Genomic DNA, 20266 nt, shown 5'->3' on the forward strand with positions numbered 1-20266 from the left:
ACAGGTCAATAGTAGCCCTGTGAGTAGCAGAAAAGCACAAGTGCTGGGAAAAATCCTTGCAAATATGGACCGAACTCAGTGTTTTCTGGGCTCAACACTCAGCCAAGATCCACAGCTTATTGATTGTGTATTTGTTTATTTGGTTAGAGGGGCCCTGCGAAATGTGATGCTGCATAAATTAGGCTGCATGATGCAGCCCTTCTACTGAATTTCACATCATAATGCGCCAGTAATTACATTTGTTAAATAGTGCATTAGGCCTTGTTTAGGGAGGAAAGGAACACACAGAGGCTATTAGCGACATGAAGACATTTGGAGCAATAAGGGTTCACTACATGATTAACACCGTGATGACCTGGCAAAGATTGTCAAGGCTGTATCTCATCACTAAGGCCCCCCTTTTATTTAAAATATTGTTACAGGCTGTAGGCTTCTCTGTTCTGTCTCAACGTCATAAATCCTGCTCGCTGAGGAGAAAAAGTCATAATCCTTTCAGATCATATGAGGAAATATGGCTCTGAAAAGTGACCTTGTTCAATCTATGTAACAACCACTGCAGAAAACTACTTATACAGTCCGTCATTGATTCATTGCGAGACAACCGAGGATGCAGACTGGTTTAATTATTCAGTTAATATTCAGTACTTGTGGACCAGCTTACTGCTATCTGTCATTCTTGGACGTTATCCAAAGGGACAGCTTTAGTGTAAATTAACACTGTGGGCGAGGAGACTATCGTTTAAAGTGGAGATTTAGTTTTATGGTTATGTTCTTCTGGGCTGCAGACACACGGTTCTCTAGGATGCGGCAGGACTAATGTGAATCCAGACACTCTTCTAATGGGGCCCATTACAACCCACACAGCACCAACTATTCATTTTTTATGAAGGGGATAGATCTGTTGGCGCCTTATGTCAAGGGCATTCGTTACATTTTTCATTGTGTACATGCACAAACTTCAGTAAATTAGTGGATTTAAAGCACACTCTTGCCTTTTGGGGACGATGATCATCAAGTGGACCCTGAGGACTTTCAACGATCCTTCAGAGGGTTCCAGGTCTCCACTGGAAAACTGCCATGAAGAATTCTGTACTTTATGTACACGTTTAAGTTTACTGAACCCAACTGCTCTCTTTTTTTGTTGTAGCCTTAGATGGAGAGAAGCTATTTTACTCCATTGTTCCTACACATGCGTACATAAATACTACAAAAATGCTATTTTAATCGTTTTCCATGAAGCATTTGAGGCGCTGTAACAGATTTAAAGATACAGTGTGTAAAATAATTTGCAATATTTATTGATAAAGCTGCATGTTTGAGCTGAATAACCCTCATTCACCCTTCCCTTCCAAGTATACACTGGAGAACATCTGTATCCTTCCATTAGCATCAAAACTAAAAAGATGTTTAGTTTGTCCATTGTGAGCTTTTGTAAAAACATTCTGGTCTAAAATGGTGGACTCTGTAGAACTGACCAAACTCCTGATATAAATAACTCCTGGGGCAATAAAAGAACAACATAGAGTATATAATCAGGTGGAGGTACACTTATATTTACAATTTTTCTCAACTTCAACTACTGCCTGGCATTTAAAATCATAATTAGCTCCACCAGAACTGACTACATCAGTACATTAACTCAAGAATGAACCAGCAACAATTATCTAATAACCTTATATAACATTAACACCCATAAAGAATATTTCCAGCACAAGGGAAACATTACATTTTGTGTAACTGAGTACACTTAGTACTGCAAAAACACCAGATTATAGTTTATGAGCTGTATCAAGATCTCCTAATTTAAGTAAAAGTAACAAATAAATAGAGCAATTGAAAAAAACTTCATTCCAGGTAAAAGTACAGAAAGTATTAGCAGCAAAATGTAGTTTAAGTATTAAAGAAGAAGTTTGCTCCCTCTGACTATTATATGACATCATAAGAATTAAGCAGCATGTGGCTGTTTGAACTAATTAGTTCGGAAACAAAGTGTGTGTGTGTGTGTGGGGCGACTAAAGCCGTCCAATCAAAAATATCCCCCTCTTATAAAGTAAGAGGGTTCGGTAACTTCATTAAAAGGCCATCACTAACTCCACTGAAGGCATCAGTGAGAATGGAGGAGACAGAGGCCAGTGCTTTTAAATCACCTGTGATCCAAACCACATCCTGCATGGTGAGTATGATCCGATGCAATCAGGGAGAAGTTAAAGGTTATCAAACTGTAAGTCACACAGGTATCAACTCTCTTTTAATCTATGCTCGATCAAACTGTTGTATAAGATAACGATATATGTCTGTCTGTGTGTGTGTCTGTGTGTCTGTGTGTGTCTGTGTGTGTGTGTGTGTAAGGGTGCACAGGTGTGAGGACAAGTGTATTGCTTGATACCCAGTTTTTTTTGAGGGATGTGCAATATCTCAGTGGTAATCTGTGCCACATGGTTGAGTGGGGGAACGTGCAACGGGTGTGACATCTGTGCAATAGTTAAGATTATCGTTTGGATGCAAATGTGGCAGACATCTTGGCCGACGTGTGTGTGTGTGCACTATTTGGTAGGACATCGGTGCAATATTTAACATTGGTAGTTCTCCCTCTCTTGTGTGTGTGTGTGTGTGGCTGAGGAGGTTTACATGCCGCCCTATATGGTTAAAAAATGTTAAGTGTAGTTTGATCGTGTATATTCTGAGTATGTGCAGCAATCTCCCCTTGAGATTGAGGTTTTCTCCCGGTTCTCTGGTTTCCTCCCACAGGCTGAAAACATGCAGATTTGGGGATAAGGTTAATTGGACACTGTAAATGGACTGTACATGTGAGACTGGATGTTTCTATGTGTCACTGTGATGGACTGGCGACTTGTACAGGGTGTGCCAGCCTTTCACCCTATATCCTAAGTCCTAGGGTAAAGCGGTAGAAGACGAATGGATGTGCAGCAATGAAAAAACCTATCTGAAAAGACTGTCGTGGGGCAAGGAAGATCATTATTAACCGTTTACATTTCTTGTACTCACAAACTGCTCCTATCAGGTATGAAGATGCTTTCAGGGTCCAAATTAAATGCAGGAGGAGATACCTTAACAGTTCTAAAAACAACATTATATCATTTTAAATTCCAGAGTTGAGCAGGAAGTGAGTTACTGTGTTACATGAACCTGAATGCACTCATGTCATTTATTTATGCCCTTCATATGTGTATGATTTCTCATTTGGAAGCCTCTATGCCTAAGAATAATTTCCCTCGGAAATTCACAAATTCATCTCGAGATAAAGGCTTATTATTTCATATCGTATCACATCTCAAGTATAAAGTAGAACTGAATTGAAATTCAGGTTTCAAGTACCTCGAAATTATATAATACTCGAGTAAATGTATTTTCCTATGTGTACATGCTTCTCTAGTAATTCTATACCTGCAGTAAATGTTACACTTGGGGGAATGAAATAGTTGTGACACTGCTATCAGACATGGACCGTGTCAGTGGATTGTAGTCTTATAAGGACATTGGAAGCATGACTGAAACTCAGACTTGTTTTCTTCCATTTCTTTGGTGTTTGAGTCCATGTTTGTCCTTCAGCTGATGTGTGAGACCCATAACAAGTTTGGTTGGTTGATGGTCGTTGTATTAAATGACTCAATTGGCCTCATGACTTAACCGACACATGACTTAACACAACACAGACTTTCCTTTGGAAACTCAAACTGGACTCATTGGTGACTTAGACTCTGACTGAATCACTGGGGTCTCCGGACTGAACTTGGTGACTCAGACTCAAACACTGGGGACTTGACTCTTTGCACTTCATGGTTTTTCTTTGGTTTCTCTAGTGGAGACACTGGAGACCAGACTTGGACTTTGCTTTGGTGACTCTGAACTTTTGTTCAGTGACTTGTGAGTTTAGTAACTCCTACTTTTCTTTGGCGACTTGACACTGACTTTTCCTTTGGTGGGACTTGACCACAACAGAGTGGCGGAAAGTGATTCAAATGTTTTCATGTAAAAATGATGCAAGATTATTCAATGATGTCCATTACACACTGATGTTGCTCCCGTCTGTGCGCACAGCAGGCAGACAGACAGAGGGACAGACGGACAGGTCGTCCCTCACCTGCTGTCCCGCTCTGCGCTGCAGTGGCAACAGTATGAGAGCACATGATTCGTGCACAGCTGGACACAGAGGGAGATCTGCCTCAATCGCACCTTGCCACACTTGGACATTACAACATCACACGCATGGGAGACGCAACGTGCAGTACTTAAAATCCGGGAAGATCCAGGAGACATGATGCCCCGTCTGCCGGGCGGCGGCAGGACAACGAGCGGAACCACTGGCACCCTGCTATCGGCTTGTCTGGTCTCCGCTTGTGCTGCGCTCCGGAGCTGCGGGGAGGTCCAGTGCGGCGACGGCCAGCAGTGCTGCCCGCCCGTCGTGGCCAGCAACGGCAGCGCCGGTACCGCGGTGCGCTGCTGCAAACTCCCCATCCATATTTTTTTCGACAACGTGGGCTGGTTTACGCGGAAGCTGTCGGGAATCCTGATCCTGCTCCTGCTCTTTGCCATGGGCTACTTCATCCAGCGGATCATCTGCCCGCGGCCCCGCCGGCACCCGCACAACGACCGCGGCGAGGAGCCCTCCCTCTTTCACGGACACGCGTCAGCGTCCCAGGACTCCCTGCTGGACCGCTACCCAGAGTACAGCCTCGGGGACTTCACCTCCCCGAGTCTGCCATCTTATGACGAGGTGAAATACTTACCCACGTACGAGGAGAGCATGCAGGAGATGCACAGAGACCGATCCGACGACAACTTGCTGTCGGAGGCTGAGCAATGCGGACCGTGCGATGTGGGCAGCAGGGGGACAGCTGCGGGACCGAGGGCTGCAGACCAGAGGCGGGATGTCCTGCTGGAGGCGCCCGCACCGCAACACAGCCCTGCAAGGACATCACGGAACTCTGTGTGACGGGAAAAAACAAAAACAAAAGCTGCAGAGACAATATAGCATTCTTATTTTAATACCACCAGGGTAATTATCCTGCTGCAGAGACACAAACTCAAGTGCAATTATAATCCTGAATGTCAAGAATAAAGAAGGAGGCTGAGAAAATCTACGTGTTTTGTTAGATTATAGGGGATTATTGGCCTTTGGGATGCAAATGACCGCTTGGGTTAAGTGAAGGAGGTTATTAAATATAAGGGAGGGCGTTGAAATTGAGGCTCTTTGTGTTAGAGACAGATAATGTGGCTCCGCTATACAATCCCATTAAGTGTTATTTCAGCACTGCAATTTTTGGTGGCACCGTGAAACAGTTTTCCTTTTGTCAAAATCCTCGTCCTTTCTTCTTCTTCCTGCTAAAATATTCTGCTGGATTTATGAGATCTCCTGAACTTTATTTATTCTTTGTTGAATTTGCATCCAAAGGGGAAGATTTTTTTTTCCTCAGTAACCTCAGTGACCCCTTACGAGGGCTGAAAGTGTTGAATATCATTTTAAATACTTCACCAGTCAAATTTAAACCATGCTGCTTTCATTTTAATAAGCAGAAATTTAATATTCTAAGGAAATTACGCACACACACATGCAGCAGGCTTCAACCACTGGTATATTGGTTGGCCTAAAAAGCTCGTGAAAACTGCTCATCATTATAGATTCTTCAAGCCCAAGGTGACATCATATCCAGCCACTGTAACAGACAGGCTCAGTCCCAGTCACACTTATATTTTCAAGGCTGGGTGAGACGATTATGTATTAATTTATAGAAATATTGCTTTAAATCGTAATCAAATGACTAATCAACAATCAAGTAATTTACTGGCAAGACCTGAAATGGAAATTCAACATCATTTACAACTTAAGCAAAAGCACAAGCAGGTGCCAAACACAAAACAGTGGCCTCAACCTTTCAAAATCCACACAACCTATCAATCTGAGAAGCTCCATGACGGTTTTCTACCGTCAGAAAGACAAGAGTGTACCCTCACTGCGACAATATCAGCATATTAAAGTTGTCCTTTGACCACAATGAATCAAACTTAAATTTTTTTTCCTAATGTTTTGTGATTAAAACACAGAGGAGGCAGCTTGCAACGCATCGGCATATGCGAAACTACAGACGTTACAAAGAGAAACATCAAGCTCCTCGAACGCTCCTCAGACCAGAGGTCTCAGGGTGACTGTGGTGGCTCGTGTAATCCAACACTGCCAGATGCAGCAGCACTGATGGCTTTGCCTTCCAGAAGGACATTTTGCGGGAGGGTGGATTTTGCACTTGAACGCATTAAATCTATGTTTAAAACCTCCACTGATGGGAGGATGAGGTGGATCATGTGACCCCAAAATGCATGGATGAAGCATGTGAATGTGTTAGGTGTGAATATTGCTTGTCACTCTCCGAATCAGAAACATAAAGCGAGGACATGACAAAGGAGAGTATACACTAGTCGGTGTTCTTTTCCCAAAACCCAACATATTAAGGTTTCAAAACATCGACTGTATGTGCAGAAACTTATAGCTCACAGAGACAAACAGAAAACCACACAAGGATAAACACAGGAACAAATACGGTACAAACATGCACACGCACACAAAATGGATTTGTCAACGTCAGAATCTGCGTCACTGATCCAGATATTATATTGCCCACTGGACCAAACAACAGTTCAACTTTAAAGGTCAAATCAATGACCATTATCTTTCTCATTAATTCTGCATTATGTCCAACAGTTGCATTGGGCTGGCCATCAATTTCAAATATAAGAACTTCGAGTGTGCAATTACAGCCAAGTCAATTTGGTGTTTTGTAACTTCAAAATTAAGAAGAATATACAGTGTTTATTGTTCAGTAGTCATCACTGATAATTAACATCTGGAAAAAAGACTTAAATTATGTGATGTAAAGTGCAAAACTAGGCAGGAATACAACATATAGGTTGAAAAAAATCTAATATGTTAATATGCATTCAAACGTTCAAGAGGGATTGTTACGAGGCTTAATAATACAGAAAACCACTCTGATACAAATTCCTATTGTCATCTGCCGTGTGTCATCGACGATCTGCAGTAATGCATTTGAAATCTGACTCCCCGCCGAAAAGTCTTTTCATAGATGAGGGGTGTATAAGGCCTGGGCGAATAATGCTTTATCACACTGGGGTTATAGGTTTAGTAAGAAAGAGGATGAGAGGGGAATAAAATGTGAGGAAGATGAGGTCTAAGAAAGATTAGAAGTGGTTGAGATATGTTCAGGAAAAATAAAGAGTGATTTTGTCATTTTTTTTTCTGTTTCTGTAACATTTTTGGCATCTGTGGCCACTCACAGTTTCAGGGATCACGCCAATCACGTTTCACTGCGTCTGTTCACACCATTGTGAAACAGTCTTGCTGTAAGATCTTCTTCCTAAGTCCACCCTCTTGGTCCACAACACAAGACAGATGAAGGTCTGCTGATGCACTGGTCTTCTGCCAACCAGGGGGTGGAGCTGCATGGCAAGCAGTTGGTTTCATACCTCAGCAGAAAAGGAAATACAATAATAACTCACACAGAGGTTCACACAGAAACATTAGTCTGTAAAACGCAGACATCCAGAAATACAATCTGATTTTAAAGCTGACTTCAGATTAAATTCAGTGACAAATCAAGTGATTAGAGAAACATGAAGAACAGGGACAGCAATATAACAGAATATAACTTACATACTCAGAATTTCTGTTTTATTAGTTGAGATTCTTTACAGAAGGCATTTGAATATATATGTAAAACATATCAACTGTAAAAATATATCTTGATATAAAACAAACAGAAACAAAAGCAAGCAATATGCTAACATACTAAGTTACTTTTGACAAATGGAAAAAAAAAAGATTAGACTTAATCTTGAGCTTGATTTACTGAATTTCTTTTTGAGTTTATGATACTATGGACAGTAAAATCAGTGACCCACAGCAATGGGATGTCATGTATAAATGTGCAAATGTTTTATATTTCAAAGCAAGTTTATACTGTAATAGTGTGGACATGAAATATTCTACATTCAAAGTTTTCACACCTCCAAATGTTCCCTTTACGTTTTTCAAAATTAAAGCTCTGATGCCACCAAGAACCGATCAAGAACTTTGAACTGTGGACGGCGGCATTATTATTATTAGAAGAAGAACAAAAAGAAGAACAAGAGCAAGAAGAGAGTGCAGATGAGAACTGTGATGAAGGAGGATGAGAAGACAACTGTGATTATGAACTTTGAACTGTGGAGGGCAGCAACATTACAGCACTCACTGTACAGCCTGCTGGAAATTATTAGAAGAAGAATGAGAAGATTCAAGCAACACTGTATGTACAGTACTTCTCTGAGTAGCTGTGCTTAGATCTCATCACCTGGTGATATTCCTGCACTGCACACAGGAGGTGATTTGACAGAAGCAGGTAACAACAACAACACTGCACTAGAAAGTGGGTCAAACAGGTTAAAATATGACTGAAAACACAAAATGATTCAGAGGTGAAGTCTACTACTCAGTAAAACCCTTGTCATCCCAACCATGCATTACCATTGTACTCATATTCCCTCAGTCAGGTCTGATAGTATTGCTCGACAGATGAAGGGCGCAGTGTATAAATAATGTTACAATGTTTGTATCCATTGAAGCCCAATCACATATCAACAACAAAAATCACAAAAAAGTTATTCAATGCAGCTTTAACATACTTGTTACTTTTGAAGGACACTGAACATCACATGTGGAGTGGGGAGCTTTTATCCTGAGGGCAAATCAAACTGCCCAATGACCCAAAACGTGAAAAACACATTGGAAAAAAACATTTTTACAAAAGCTGGCGTTTCAGAGGAAAGTCTCCTGCACATTAACGGCGAGCTGCCACACTGCTCCTCACAGAGGCGTTTGCGGCTTTCTCTCGTTCTTTAGACAACTCCATCTCTATCTTCGCCTGGATTTTCTCCCAATCCACCTCCACCTGGCAGCGAGACAGAGGGACAAGATGAATTGAGCTTGGTTGAGCAATTTTACTTTGTTCAGATGAGCTTGGGACTGAAAATGTAAGGCAGCTAAATGAGGTGAATAACATGATAAAGTCATCATTTAGAGCTTTTTTTATTTTTTGGTTCAGCTCTGCATGTGACTGGATAATAGAAGTCAAATTTCCTTTCTGCAGACTGCATTTTCTTCTGCAGCCAATCAGAGAGAAAGCAGTGTATTAAAAGCTCAAGAGCTAAATCCATTGAGAAAAATAAGAAAAAGACTGCTAAAAATGGATCCTGTGTGGTCACAGCCTAAATAAAGTACTGCGGTAATCACGTAAAGCAGATAAGCTGGCCTCACTTACCCCTTCAGCATACTGCAGGAATCTCTTATTGGTCTCCTTTCTGCCAAATTTCTTGAGGAACTTCTCTCTATAGGCCAGTACGGTGTCCACATGAGTCTTGTGTTTGACTGCCAACTCTAGTGCCCTGGATACAAGATGACATGATGTAGATACACATTAATCCTGTAACGACAAGCATGCTTCTTCCAAACACTCACTCGAGCCCATATTTTTAACCTTTTCCTGAAAATAACCTTTACAAGGTCGTGTAAAGCCTCCCCTCCCCAAACAGCTAATACTGTCCTGCGCCCCCTCCAGGTGCAAAATCACACACAGACACACTTGTGTTGTACCTCTCCCAGTTGAAAAGGTCAATGTTGACTTGGATGGCACGGTAGATGAGGCCGGCTTGTAAAAGAGTGGCCTCAGCCTCCTTGACCTGACCACTGAACAACAGCATGTGGGCCAAAGACGACTCCTTGGACGGCTGCTCCTTTATACGTTTGATGTACTGCACTCTTGGTAACTAAAAGAAGAGACGGGGGGAGAGAGGGGGGGAAAAAGAGATGATGAATGAGGTAGCTTATAATTGGTCCCTAGGGCATAATTCTGCCAGAATCATTGTTGTTTAAGTAAATTCAACTGTGCGCTGTTGTGTAGAAAGACCTGGTGAAAGAACAGGGTGCTCGACTGAATTAGCCATTTACTAATGCTCTTACCTCTCCAATGGCAGCATAGGCCATCTCTGCTGTAGTCAGCTCCCTGTTTGCCAAAGACATTGCAGCAAGACACGCCCACAGAGACTGGTCCTGAAGAAAAGGTGATCAGAGACAGTCGGCAACACAACAGGACAATATCTCACCATTGGACACAAAGACTGGAGACAAGCTTTAGAGACAATGTTTTCTTTTTTTCACAAAGATTTGCTATACTAATACACCTACATATGTGATGCACACACAGTACATAACTTTCATTTACTGCAAATATTGTTAATGGTTTCAGACAACAGTGATTACAAATGAATGAATTAAATGGATTTTATCTGGACCTGCTAATAGAAAACGTATAAGATATATAAAAGAAGCGCATCAATAAACAATCACATACAGAAATCAAAACAAAACAACAGATCTAAGCTAAAGAAAAAAAACAACTCCATTGTTCCAACATAGACAGACTCAAAAGTGAGGAATATACAGTACAACACGAGTGAGTGTGTATGAGTGTGTACAGGGATGATACTGTTTTTATAGCACCTTACAACCTGTTCATAACATGGCAAAGTGCATTGATGTCATGCTCCAAGCTTTTAAAAAAACATGGATGACACATGCAAAAAGAATCACAAACAGCAACATTTGCAGGACAAAATATAACAAAAAAAACCTCTGTCACCATGTTATTTACCACGCAGCTGTGAAAAGTCTTAAACAACAATTGACCAACAGTTGAGCATTCTTCACACTAGATTCACCACAGTGACTGAGTAATCCCCCACCTCGAATCAATGCCCTTCACAAACGCAAACGGCTCTAATGGGAAACCACTCCTGGAAACAACAAATAACACTGACAGCAATCACCTGAAGCCATAATTTGAATCTCTGTGCATTGTATGTTCTATATTCCTGTATGTGTGCAGTGCATGGCTCAAGAGTGCTACATGTATTCTGTCTAATCAGCGAAGTGCTTACCGACAACATCAACCGCGATTCTGGGAAAGCCACGCTGCCACCAAACTTTTACCAGAAATAGAAGTGGGGGAAGGGTTGAGGAGAAAGCTCTTAAGAACTCAGTGCCTCTCTCCCTACTGTCCCACCCTCCTCTTCTTACTAGCGTCCATTTCTTCAGGGTTGTGGTTATTGCATCATCGCCCAAGCCAAGATGCAGTCTCACGCTGCGTTCAATGTGTGTGTGTGTGTGTGTGTTCATGCATGTGTGTGGAGAGTTCAAACATGTATATAGAGGAGTGTGCATTTATGAGTGGGGTCTAGTGGGGGCGGGGGGCTAAATCCGGTAAATGGTGTCACCAGGCTAATCGAAGGCTAATTAAAGCCTGCTGGTCTGCTCCCATAAACCTGTCGACTACCTTCTTATTTCACACTCTCTCTTTATACATATTTGCCTGCGTGCAAGTGACAGACACCACAGGATCCTAGACTGTGCAAGAGCCCGAGACTGTGCAATATATCACACTGTCTACATCATCTTATGCGCACACATACACCGGCCACAGCTGTTATTATGAACACCTGTTCAAAGAAAATGTTGATTGAAGTGACTTAGAATGTGACGTGGTTGTTGGTGTCAGAGGCCGGTGTGTGAATATCAGAAACTGCTTATCTACTGTGATTTTTAAGCACCGGCATCTCTTGTGAGCAGGAGAGGAGAATGACCAGACTGTTTCAAATTAATTTACAGGCAAAGGTAACTGGCAATAGTAACTCAAATAACCACGTTTTACAACCAAGGTATGCAGAAGAGCATTTCTGAACACGCACCATGTCAAACCTTGAAGCAGATGGGCTACAGCCACAGAAGACCACACGAGTGCCACTCCTACCACTATATTAACCTAATAAAGTGGCTGGTGAGTGTATACAGTATGTATGTATGTATGAGTAAATTATGGCTGTGAGTGACTAAAAAGATGTTAAGAAGTCATTTGTGAAAACAAATATTTAGTATGAAAAAGGATGTAGGGCAATGAAACAAACATGACCAGATGTAGGAGTAATGTCAGAGCAGATATGACAAAAAGTTCACTGGCACAGTTAATAGATAATTAGTGGAACCTATGTACCTTGGCGAAGCGGCAGAGGCGCAGCGCATCCTCCCAGCGTGCAGATGTGCTGTATTCGTGGAGCACGGTTGAGTAGGGAGGTACACTGCTATACACCAATGAACCGTCTCCTTGGCGTAATGTCACCATGGTACCGACATAGCTCAGTATGTGGGGGGCACGACTGAACTCACTTTGAAGAGGGCAAATACACACACATCTCAATTAGTAGAAGTATGTGGACTCCATACTACTGCAGTATAGAGTATATACACACAGTACAGTAATCTATAAGAGTTGATTTTGTAATTGGGTCCATCCTGCTTTAGATAGCAATTGTACTCATTTATAAAATATCTCTTGGTGTTCATCATTTGTACACCGCACAAAAGCCAATGTATAAGCCAATGCTAACAAAATACAAGCAAAAATAATAAGACAAAAAAGAAAAATAGCAATTTGATTTCAGGTTGTGTAAACATAAGCAGCCTACAAACTTGATTAGAGACTATCATTCACTATAATAAGTTTGTATTCCAACACCAGCAGCCACAAACCATGTAGAAATGCATTAAAAATAAAAATAAATATAAACTGTAAGTACAGAATAAGCATAAATAATAAATAAAAGTTAAGATGTATGTAGCAGAGACATGCAAAAGTAGTCCAGGACTGCCTGTATAGATATGCAGGCACACTGCCTTAGCACCTCCTGTACTGGCTGTAGCTGAGGATGTTTGGGCAAGAAGCTTTGTACAGTCTGACAGCTGCTGGCAACATGGAGCGCCTAAAGTACTATGTGTTGCACCTTTGGGAAAAAGCTGGAAGATACAAAAACCTGCTTCTATCGCTCTCTTTTCCCTGTGACTTCTCCTCCATGACGAAAGCCACATTTCCACCCTTTGCTGTTAAAAGCCTGAAATATTGGCCAGCTTTGGATTTAAAAATTAACTGCCGCTTCTATGATAACAGCCATCCATCACCCACGTGAATAGTGTGAGATGTTTATGGTAAAATGTCATAAGTGTAAGGGACTGTGAAAATCTACCTGCCATCCTTTATGTAAAGTGTTTTTGGCAGCAGTTCTTTGTCAGTGAAGACCGCACTGGGGTAGTACCACACTGTGAACTGGCTGTCTTGGATCCCACACAGGATGTTAGCGGTGTCATTCCACGCCATACTGTGAACCATGCTACCTGTGGTGCAGAAAACAGTCAACAATCTTCTTCATCCAGCGTTAGACGCATGTGAATGAACATATGAATACAGAAAGAGAGTAACTACACTTCATGTGAAGTGAGTTCCCTCCTTCCCGTCTCTCACCAATTTTGCAGATTTTGGGTTCTCGCCCAAGATGACGCACAGAGGTTAAGTAAAGGTCACGGTTCTTGTCTATAAGGGCAATCTTCCGTTCTGTGGATGGGCCACACTGGTCCAGAGCTATCTCCACCACCTCCAACTATAAATATATATGAACACACACACACACACACACACAGACACATAGTCACAGACATGCACACACAAAGGTAAGAGGGAAAAGTGGAGTGAATGATGGAAGGAGGACAAAGGATCAGAAAAAGAAAGGAAAAGGAGGAGAGTGGTTTGTACCGTGACCCAACAGCCTTCTGCCAAGAGTGTGTATGTGTATGTGTGTGTGTATGTGTGTGTGTGTGTCAGAGCCAGTTGGCCTTGCTGCAGCGTCTTGGAGCTGTGGAGTACTGGCAGACAAAGTCATGCTGACAAACAGTAACTACAGCTACCCCTACTTTTTTCCCTTCTCTTCTAATTCTTTCCTTCTTTTTGTCTCTTTCCCTCTAAGTTTGACCTTAAAGCCCTTCCCCCATTCTCTTTGTGCATCTTTATTGTCTCTTCCCATAGTATATTTTTAGCACAATTTCTATATAAAAAAAGCCTTGGGAAGATTGATTCATCTCCTGATTCAGCTCTTTTTTTAATTTAACTTCCAACTTAATATGTTGTTAGCTAACTTAGTCAGTTTTTCAAGAGCAATATGCTGAAATTAAATTTGCATGAGTGGTGGAACACAAGTAGAAGTGAAGTAAATTAGTACATTCATTTGAAATGGAGTTCAATTTAACAAAACCACACTGATGACAAGTGTGTGTCAAACTCTACTGACGGCACTGAGAGAACCATACATTGTACAACAGGTTACCATCATCTACTGTATTTGCAATGACAGAAAATTTATTTTCACTGTCCAACTTTGCATTTTTCTCACAATCCAGACCAGCAAATCTAATTGAAAACCTTAATGTAATAATGATATATTTTGGATGGTGTCTCACCCTCACAGGTATAGTGACAATCTAGCAATCTGTAAATACTCACACAGCCCTGAAGTCTAATCAGGCAAATAAGAAAATATGTTTTTGTTGTGACAACAGTGACAGTTGGTAACAGTGTGTGGGACATTTGTAATGACAATTTTGTTTATGACAAATAAGAGATTGTGTTTATGTCATTAGAACATACATGCTATTGTTAAAAGAAGGACACACATGACCCTTTGATAAGTCCCACTGCCCGTAGTTACTGTTGCTCTTTCAGAGCCAACATGGGGCTCCACCTGTGACTAACTGCACGTCCTGGAGAAATATTTTTTCGAAAAATGAAAACACAATCTCAGGAAGAAGTGGACAAAAGTGTCTACAGTATCTCAGCAACAGAATCAACATAGGATGAGATTAAGGAGCAACATTGTTGCTGTAACACTGGGTAGGTCTCTGTTAACTATCTAAATCATTAAAAAGCAAATATAATTTAATGATATATAAATATATCATTAAAAAGGCTGATATAATGTATAATGGTTAGATTAGATCCTCAGGTTTCCCTGCCAATCACCTTGAAGCAGACAAAATTCTGTTTGTTCTGTAAGAGCCCCTCCTAAATCTGCATTGTGGGGCAGGTCTTAGCAAAGGGTCAATTAAAAGGAACATTTACATTATTAGTTTTTAAATAATGCAAAAGGATTAGTCACCTTGTGGGTCAAGGGCTTCCCGTCACTAAGGGCTTTCCCAGTCAAGGCATCAAAGAGAAGGATGACTGTTGAGAAGAAAAGAGACTGTAGTAGAGGCACAGTGACAGTTCATCCTATTTATAACGTTTCATAGTGACAGAGGTTCCCTCACCTTTTTCATCTCGCTTATCCCGGATGGCAATGGTGTCGTTACTGAGCGAGACACCCTGGGCGTTCAGGATGTCAGCTCTCATGCCAGGGAACTTGGGGGACGATATCAGTTGACCCTCATAGGAAAACATATACAACCCTGCTCCATCCACAAGAAGAAAGTGTCTGGGTGGGGGAGACATGACGATGCAGTGGATGATAGCTGGGTAAGTGCATTGCATATACAGTATATCATATGAAATGTGGGGGAGTACAATTGTGTGCGGAGTGAGGAAAAGGGGGAAAAGAGAGAAATGCAATGGATGAAATCTTAAAGGTTGAAGAGACTTTAATGCTTAATGTACTGACACGAGCTGATAATTTAAACATGCTCATAAACAGCTTTAACTTACTCAGAAGGACTCAATTGTGATCACACGATGGTCACTAATCTATTTAGCTCTATGCTGAGATTCAGCACTGGAGTATTACACAAGAGCTTCTCTATAACAATCTAATTACCCTCAGTGATTTCACTCTCAGCCTTATTGTATGACAGTGAAGGGCAAGCTGAGCTACAGCACAGTGCCTGCGTGTGTGTGTGTGTGTGTGTCTGTGTGTGTGTGTGTGTGTGTGTGTGTGTTGGCTACTTGGTGAGTGGTCAGTGCACAGTAATGAAGCATTAGAGAAGCTGACAGATGATATGACAGACCATTCTCATACTCTCTCTCGTTGCACTGCTCCTGGAAAAGAGACTCACTTCTCTGCTTGCTGGATGAGGCTCACGGTTCCCTCCTTCAGCTCAAAGATGAGTGGAGTGTTCCAGTTTCTTGAGCTGCCACAAATAAACAAATACAAATTAGTGACAAGACACTCATTTAATAGGATTACGATTATAAGTGCTACTGGGTGACTACAACCAAAAGAACAAAGATTGGGGTAAAAAAAATATGAATGGATTTTTAAAAAGTCAGGCAAGTATATTGGTTTGACATTAATGACTTTTATTACAATTATTTAATTCAGTTACATTAGCCTTATTAGAAATGAGGGCTGAGCTGATACAACCCAGTGTTGGTTTTATTCTGATACTGGTCACAGTCACTGAATTGGATATCGGAAAATGAAATACTAAACAACTAAATGTTGCACAGACTGTAAAGATGTAAAATAAAAACACTTACTGCATTTCTTTTTTATGAGAGCAGAATATTTGTTTCACAATATTAGTATTATGAAATTGAAATGGCTGGTCATAGATACCTGCTAATGCATCAGCGCACATGTGCTGTTAACAGGTCAGTTGCTTAAAATATGTAAAGCAGTTTAATTGGCGTGTGTTTTTCTTTCATTTGTTTGCCAAACATTTGAGACTAAAATATGGCTACTTTTCTACATAGTTGCAATGAATTTTGTTATATTACAGTTGGGAGTACCTGTTCTATAAATAAAAAAAAACATTGGTTGCACAAAACCCTAACGAGAACAATTGTGAAATCATTAAATAAGACACTTCATGCCTGTGTGAACAGAGGAAAAGAAAGAACAGAGAAGGTTTGGCCTACTGACTTGTAAACATAGCACTGGAGGGAAGTGGCAACGACCAGGTGACCATATGCCAATGAAGCTTTGATGACTCGATCTCTAAACTCTAATATGTCCACCGCATCGTTGGTCACATTCCTCACCTGGTGGGGGAAAAAAGATGCGAGTTAAAACAAAGGGCTTAACATTCTCAGCAGGAATCAACTTTACAGTTCTGAGCAAACACCTTACATTTAAAGATGCAGGCAACAAAAGGAGAGACGCTGGCTCCACTTGAACACAGTCTCGTAGTGCGAATACTGCTGGGAGTGTATTTATTCTTAATACAGTATACACAGGAAACAGTCTACAGTATGTCCAAGTATACATAGGGCCAATGTGGTCAGAGAAAGACTTTTTTTACTGATTTTTTTTCACCTGCATAGATAAATACTTCCTTCCAGCTCTTTCTGCGTTTGAATGAAAGGCCCTTATCCAGCGCCAGGTGAAAGGTGGGGCTATTTTTACAGCTTTACAAATCTTCCTTCTTTGCTCCCTCCAGCAAGCCAAATTTACGTGCAACACAACCAGGAATAAAAAACATTTGACCGCAAGGTGGTAAATTTAGCTGGCTGATTCACAAACCACTGGCAGATGTGCACGTTTAAAACGGACTGTGAGGAGCAGAGGGGGAGGAGGGAGACAGAAAAGCGCCTGCGAGGCTGAAAATAAATGGATGATGATCCGAACTTTGTTTGGTTTACACAAACTGCACTTGGTAAAGATGTCTATGACAAATGAGTGCACATGTTTTAGCTCACATGCATGTGCATGACCTTGTTTCTGTAGGTGTGTGTGACCCTGTCTGAAAGTATACAAGAGTGTGTGTGTGTGTGTGTGTGTACATTAGGGTGTGTTAACCGCATTTAAACACTACCTTGTGGTTAGCGCAAGTGTATACAGTAGAGAATAGTAGAACATGGGCAGCAGCTAGACAGGCTGGTCATTGTCATTGCAGAGCTGCACAGTGGCACACTACTATAGGCTCCGACTATACAACGAGCCAAGGTCTGGGAGGCGTTCGCTTCTCTACATTCTCACTCATCTCTTTACAGTCTTCCTATGGCATCCATTGCAATGATTCCGTCAAATCTGTGGTAACACAGTCTTAGCAAAGCTCTGTCAATGTTTGTTTTTTTCTTTAACATGTCAGACTTCACTCCTTTCACAGACCAGGAAGCAACACAAGCATCCAGTCCACCAATATTCTTCGAACATGTACTTTAACTGTGCCATTTGTTGGTGGGCATGGCTTTAAAAGCGGGGAGTCATACTTTAGAGAAATACTTTAGTAATCCTGTTTGTTTTAAATGAAAATAAATACATTTTGTACATAGTCTTCCTATTTGATGTGCAGCTGCAGTGTTTTCCACTTATATGTACCACAAACATTTCTCAATTTTGGGATCAAGAAAGCACTTCTGTCTGTCTCCCTGTTCTGTATGCATGGAGAGAGGCAGGGAATTCCTGAATTTTTCACCACCACCTTTTGTTCAGTCAACACAATTGAGCAGGGTTTAAAAAAAAAAATTAATTAAGGGTTTTAGAAAAGAAAGGGCATATGAATAATATCCATTAGGGCAAGGGCTTTAATTTGTGATAGTTGAGGTTGAATATGGACAAATGACAATGGACATCCTCACAAATTAAGTGTACGTGTGTCCATCTACCTGCATGGTTCGCCTCTTTGTAAGAGTGACCACAAAGTTCTTCCACTCCCAGTGCTGCTCCACCACATGGGCAAAGATGACATGCCCATTGCCACAGGCCCCAGCCAGTTGAGTGCCATCTGCAGACCAGGAAATGGTGAACACACTGCCTGTGTTGGGCTTCTCCAAGGCATAGGACCACTGGATGAAGGGGGAGAGAGAGAAACAATATGGTTAATGGCTACAGACAGTTATCTACAATCTTAAACAATTACCTGGGGAGGCAGCTGAGGGACTATAGAAACAACAAGAGGCTTAGAAACAAGAGAGGGGGTGAGAGTATATGAGAGTGTGTATATGTGTGTCTGTGCGGATAATGTAAACTCTACTAGAAAGACAGGGGCCCAGTCAGTCAGTCAGTCAGTCATTGAGCTGTGACGACCTGTAAGAACTGTGAGACATTGAAGGCTCAGTCTTGCCAAGTCCAGCACTCATGCTCGTAAACTATACACTCTGTTATCCTCATCTGTTACATACACAGGGGGCAGGGGTACGGGGGTTGGCGGGTGGGGGTGTGTTATACATGAGCCCCCAAATTAAAGCCAAAAGCTGATTAACAAGATCTCTGCCTTCGTTTTATAAGAAAAGGTTTTGAAGAGGTAAAGAGAGGGAGGGGAGAATATACAGAGACAGAGAGAGACAGACAAAGGATTTTTCCCCTTGTCTACTGTGCTGTGTCAGCCAAACTATTCCACTCTCATCATCAGTGTTGGGAACTATCAGTATCTAATACGCCACCTTTCCCATCTTTCCATTAATTATCAATTTTTTCTCGGTATAACTGCACTCATGTTTTGATCTGTTTCCAGCACATCTTTCTTCTCTTAACACTGTCTTTCTACAGTCCTGTCCCAAAGGCATTCTGTCAACTATCACAGCACAGATACATTTTTCTGCTTTTACTCAATGCAGACTAGTTAAAACTGTCTGGATCCACCATCAGATAAATGCTTCCCGATTTACTATTTGCTAGAATGATCCCTCTAAAGTTGAGGTCGACATATGATTTATTTGGGGCCAATTTGTTTGAATATGTTATTTTGCTTTCCTCCAGCTGATAAAATAGTTTTATAATAATAAATGTCACACACAACACTTATTAACTTGCCACACTCTCTGCATTTAGTGTCTGCACTGCATTGTCTACTCCTATACATTTTAAGTAGAAATAATGTATAAACTTAATATTACATATGCACTTTAATGTAATTAATCATCAGCCAATCATTTAAAAAAAAAAAAAAAAATTGGATGATGTGAATTATTAAAAACTGGCTTATTAATTGGTCGACATCTACCCATGAGGTCAAAAGGTAGCAAGATTGGGAAAAACAACAAGTTTCACTTAACATCTTTCAGTTATATTGTAACTTGTGCTGATATTCTAACACGTCATCTTCCATTATGATCTTCAAACTTCCTCATGCTCCACCTGGCCCTCCTTGACCTCCATCTTGCCCAGGGTGCAAGTGGCTAGCTGATGGATCTGAGCTAGGCTAGGTGGTTTCTGTGCTGGGGAGGGGGGTTTACCACACAAATACCCCCATTCAGACTGTAAAATGCTTATGAAGGGCGAAAACTGCTAATGTTAGCCTACGCTGCCTGCGATGGAGAGACAAGTGTGGTACAACAGGCCAAGTGCTGTGGTGAAGCTCGGAGAAAAGGCCTCAGTGTGTTCGCTGCCTCATATCCATGCAGCTGCGGGATGTGAGGTGTGGCGCTATTTCCTCTCCGGTCCTTTTGAC

General features: G+C 41.3%; 2 protein-coding genes across 2 annotated transcripts in view; one reads left to right on the top strand and one right to left on the bottom strand.

Moving 5' to 3' along the window:
- The first annotated feature begins 4276 nt into the window (after nucleotides 1-4276).
- On the top strand, nucleotides 4277-6014 carry LOC122773548 (uncharacterized membrane protein C3orf80 homolog). The gene has a single exon (XM_044032310.1). The coding sequence runs from the start codon at nucleotides 4277-4279 to the stop codon at nucleotides 4952-4954; it is 678 nt and encodes a 225-aa protein (XP_043888245.1). The 3' UTR covers nucleotides 4955-6014.
- Nucleotides 6015-6750: 736 nt separating this feature from the next.
- The window catches only part of ift80 (intraflagellar transport 80 homolog (Chlamydomonas)), a 39298-nt gene continuing 25782 nt past the window's right edge, over nucleotides 6751-20266 (bottom strand). The window contains exons 9-20 of the mRNA XM_044032328.1: nucleotides 18483-18662; nucleotides 16798-16916; nucleotides 15989-16063; nucleotides 15251-15414; nucleotides 15100-15164; nucleotides 13416-13551; nucleotides 13141-13288; nucleotides 12114-12285; nucleotides 10028-10117; nucleotides 9662-9834; nucleotides 9330-9453; nucleotides 6751-8960 (exon numbers count right to left, since the gene is read on the bottom strand). Of these exons, the coding sequence (XP_043888263.1) occupies nucleotides 8850-8960; nucleotides 9330-9453; nucleotides 9662-9834; nucleotides 10028-10117; nucleotides 12114-12285; nucleotides 13141-13288; nucleotides 13416-13551; nucleotides 15100-15164; nucleotides 15251-15414; nucleotides 15989-16063; nucleotides 16798-16916; nucleotides 18483-18662 (1557 nt within the window). The 3' untranslated portion in view covers nucleotides 6751-8849. The remainder of the gene's footprint in view (nucleotides 8961-9329; nucleotides 9454-9661; nucleotides 9835-10027; nucleotides 10118-12113; nucleotides 12286-13140; nucleotides 13289-13415; nucleotides 13552-15099; nucleotides 15165-15250; nucleotides 15415-15988; nucleotides 16064-16797; nucleotides 16917-18482; nucleotides 18663-20266) is intronic.

Source organism: Solea senegalensis, linkage group LG8 (genome assembly GCF_019176455.1).
Source record: "Solea senegalensis isolate Sse05_10M linkage group LG8, IFAPA_SoseM_1, whole genome shotgun sequence".
NCBI classification, from domain to species: domain Eukaryota; kingdom Metazoa; phylum Chordata; class Actinopteri; order Pleuronectiformes; family Soleidae; genus Solea; species Solea senegalensis.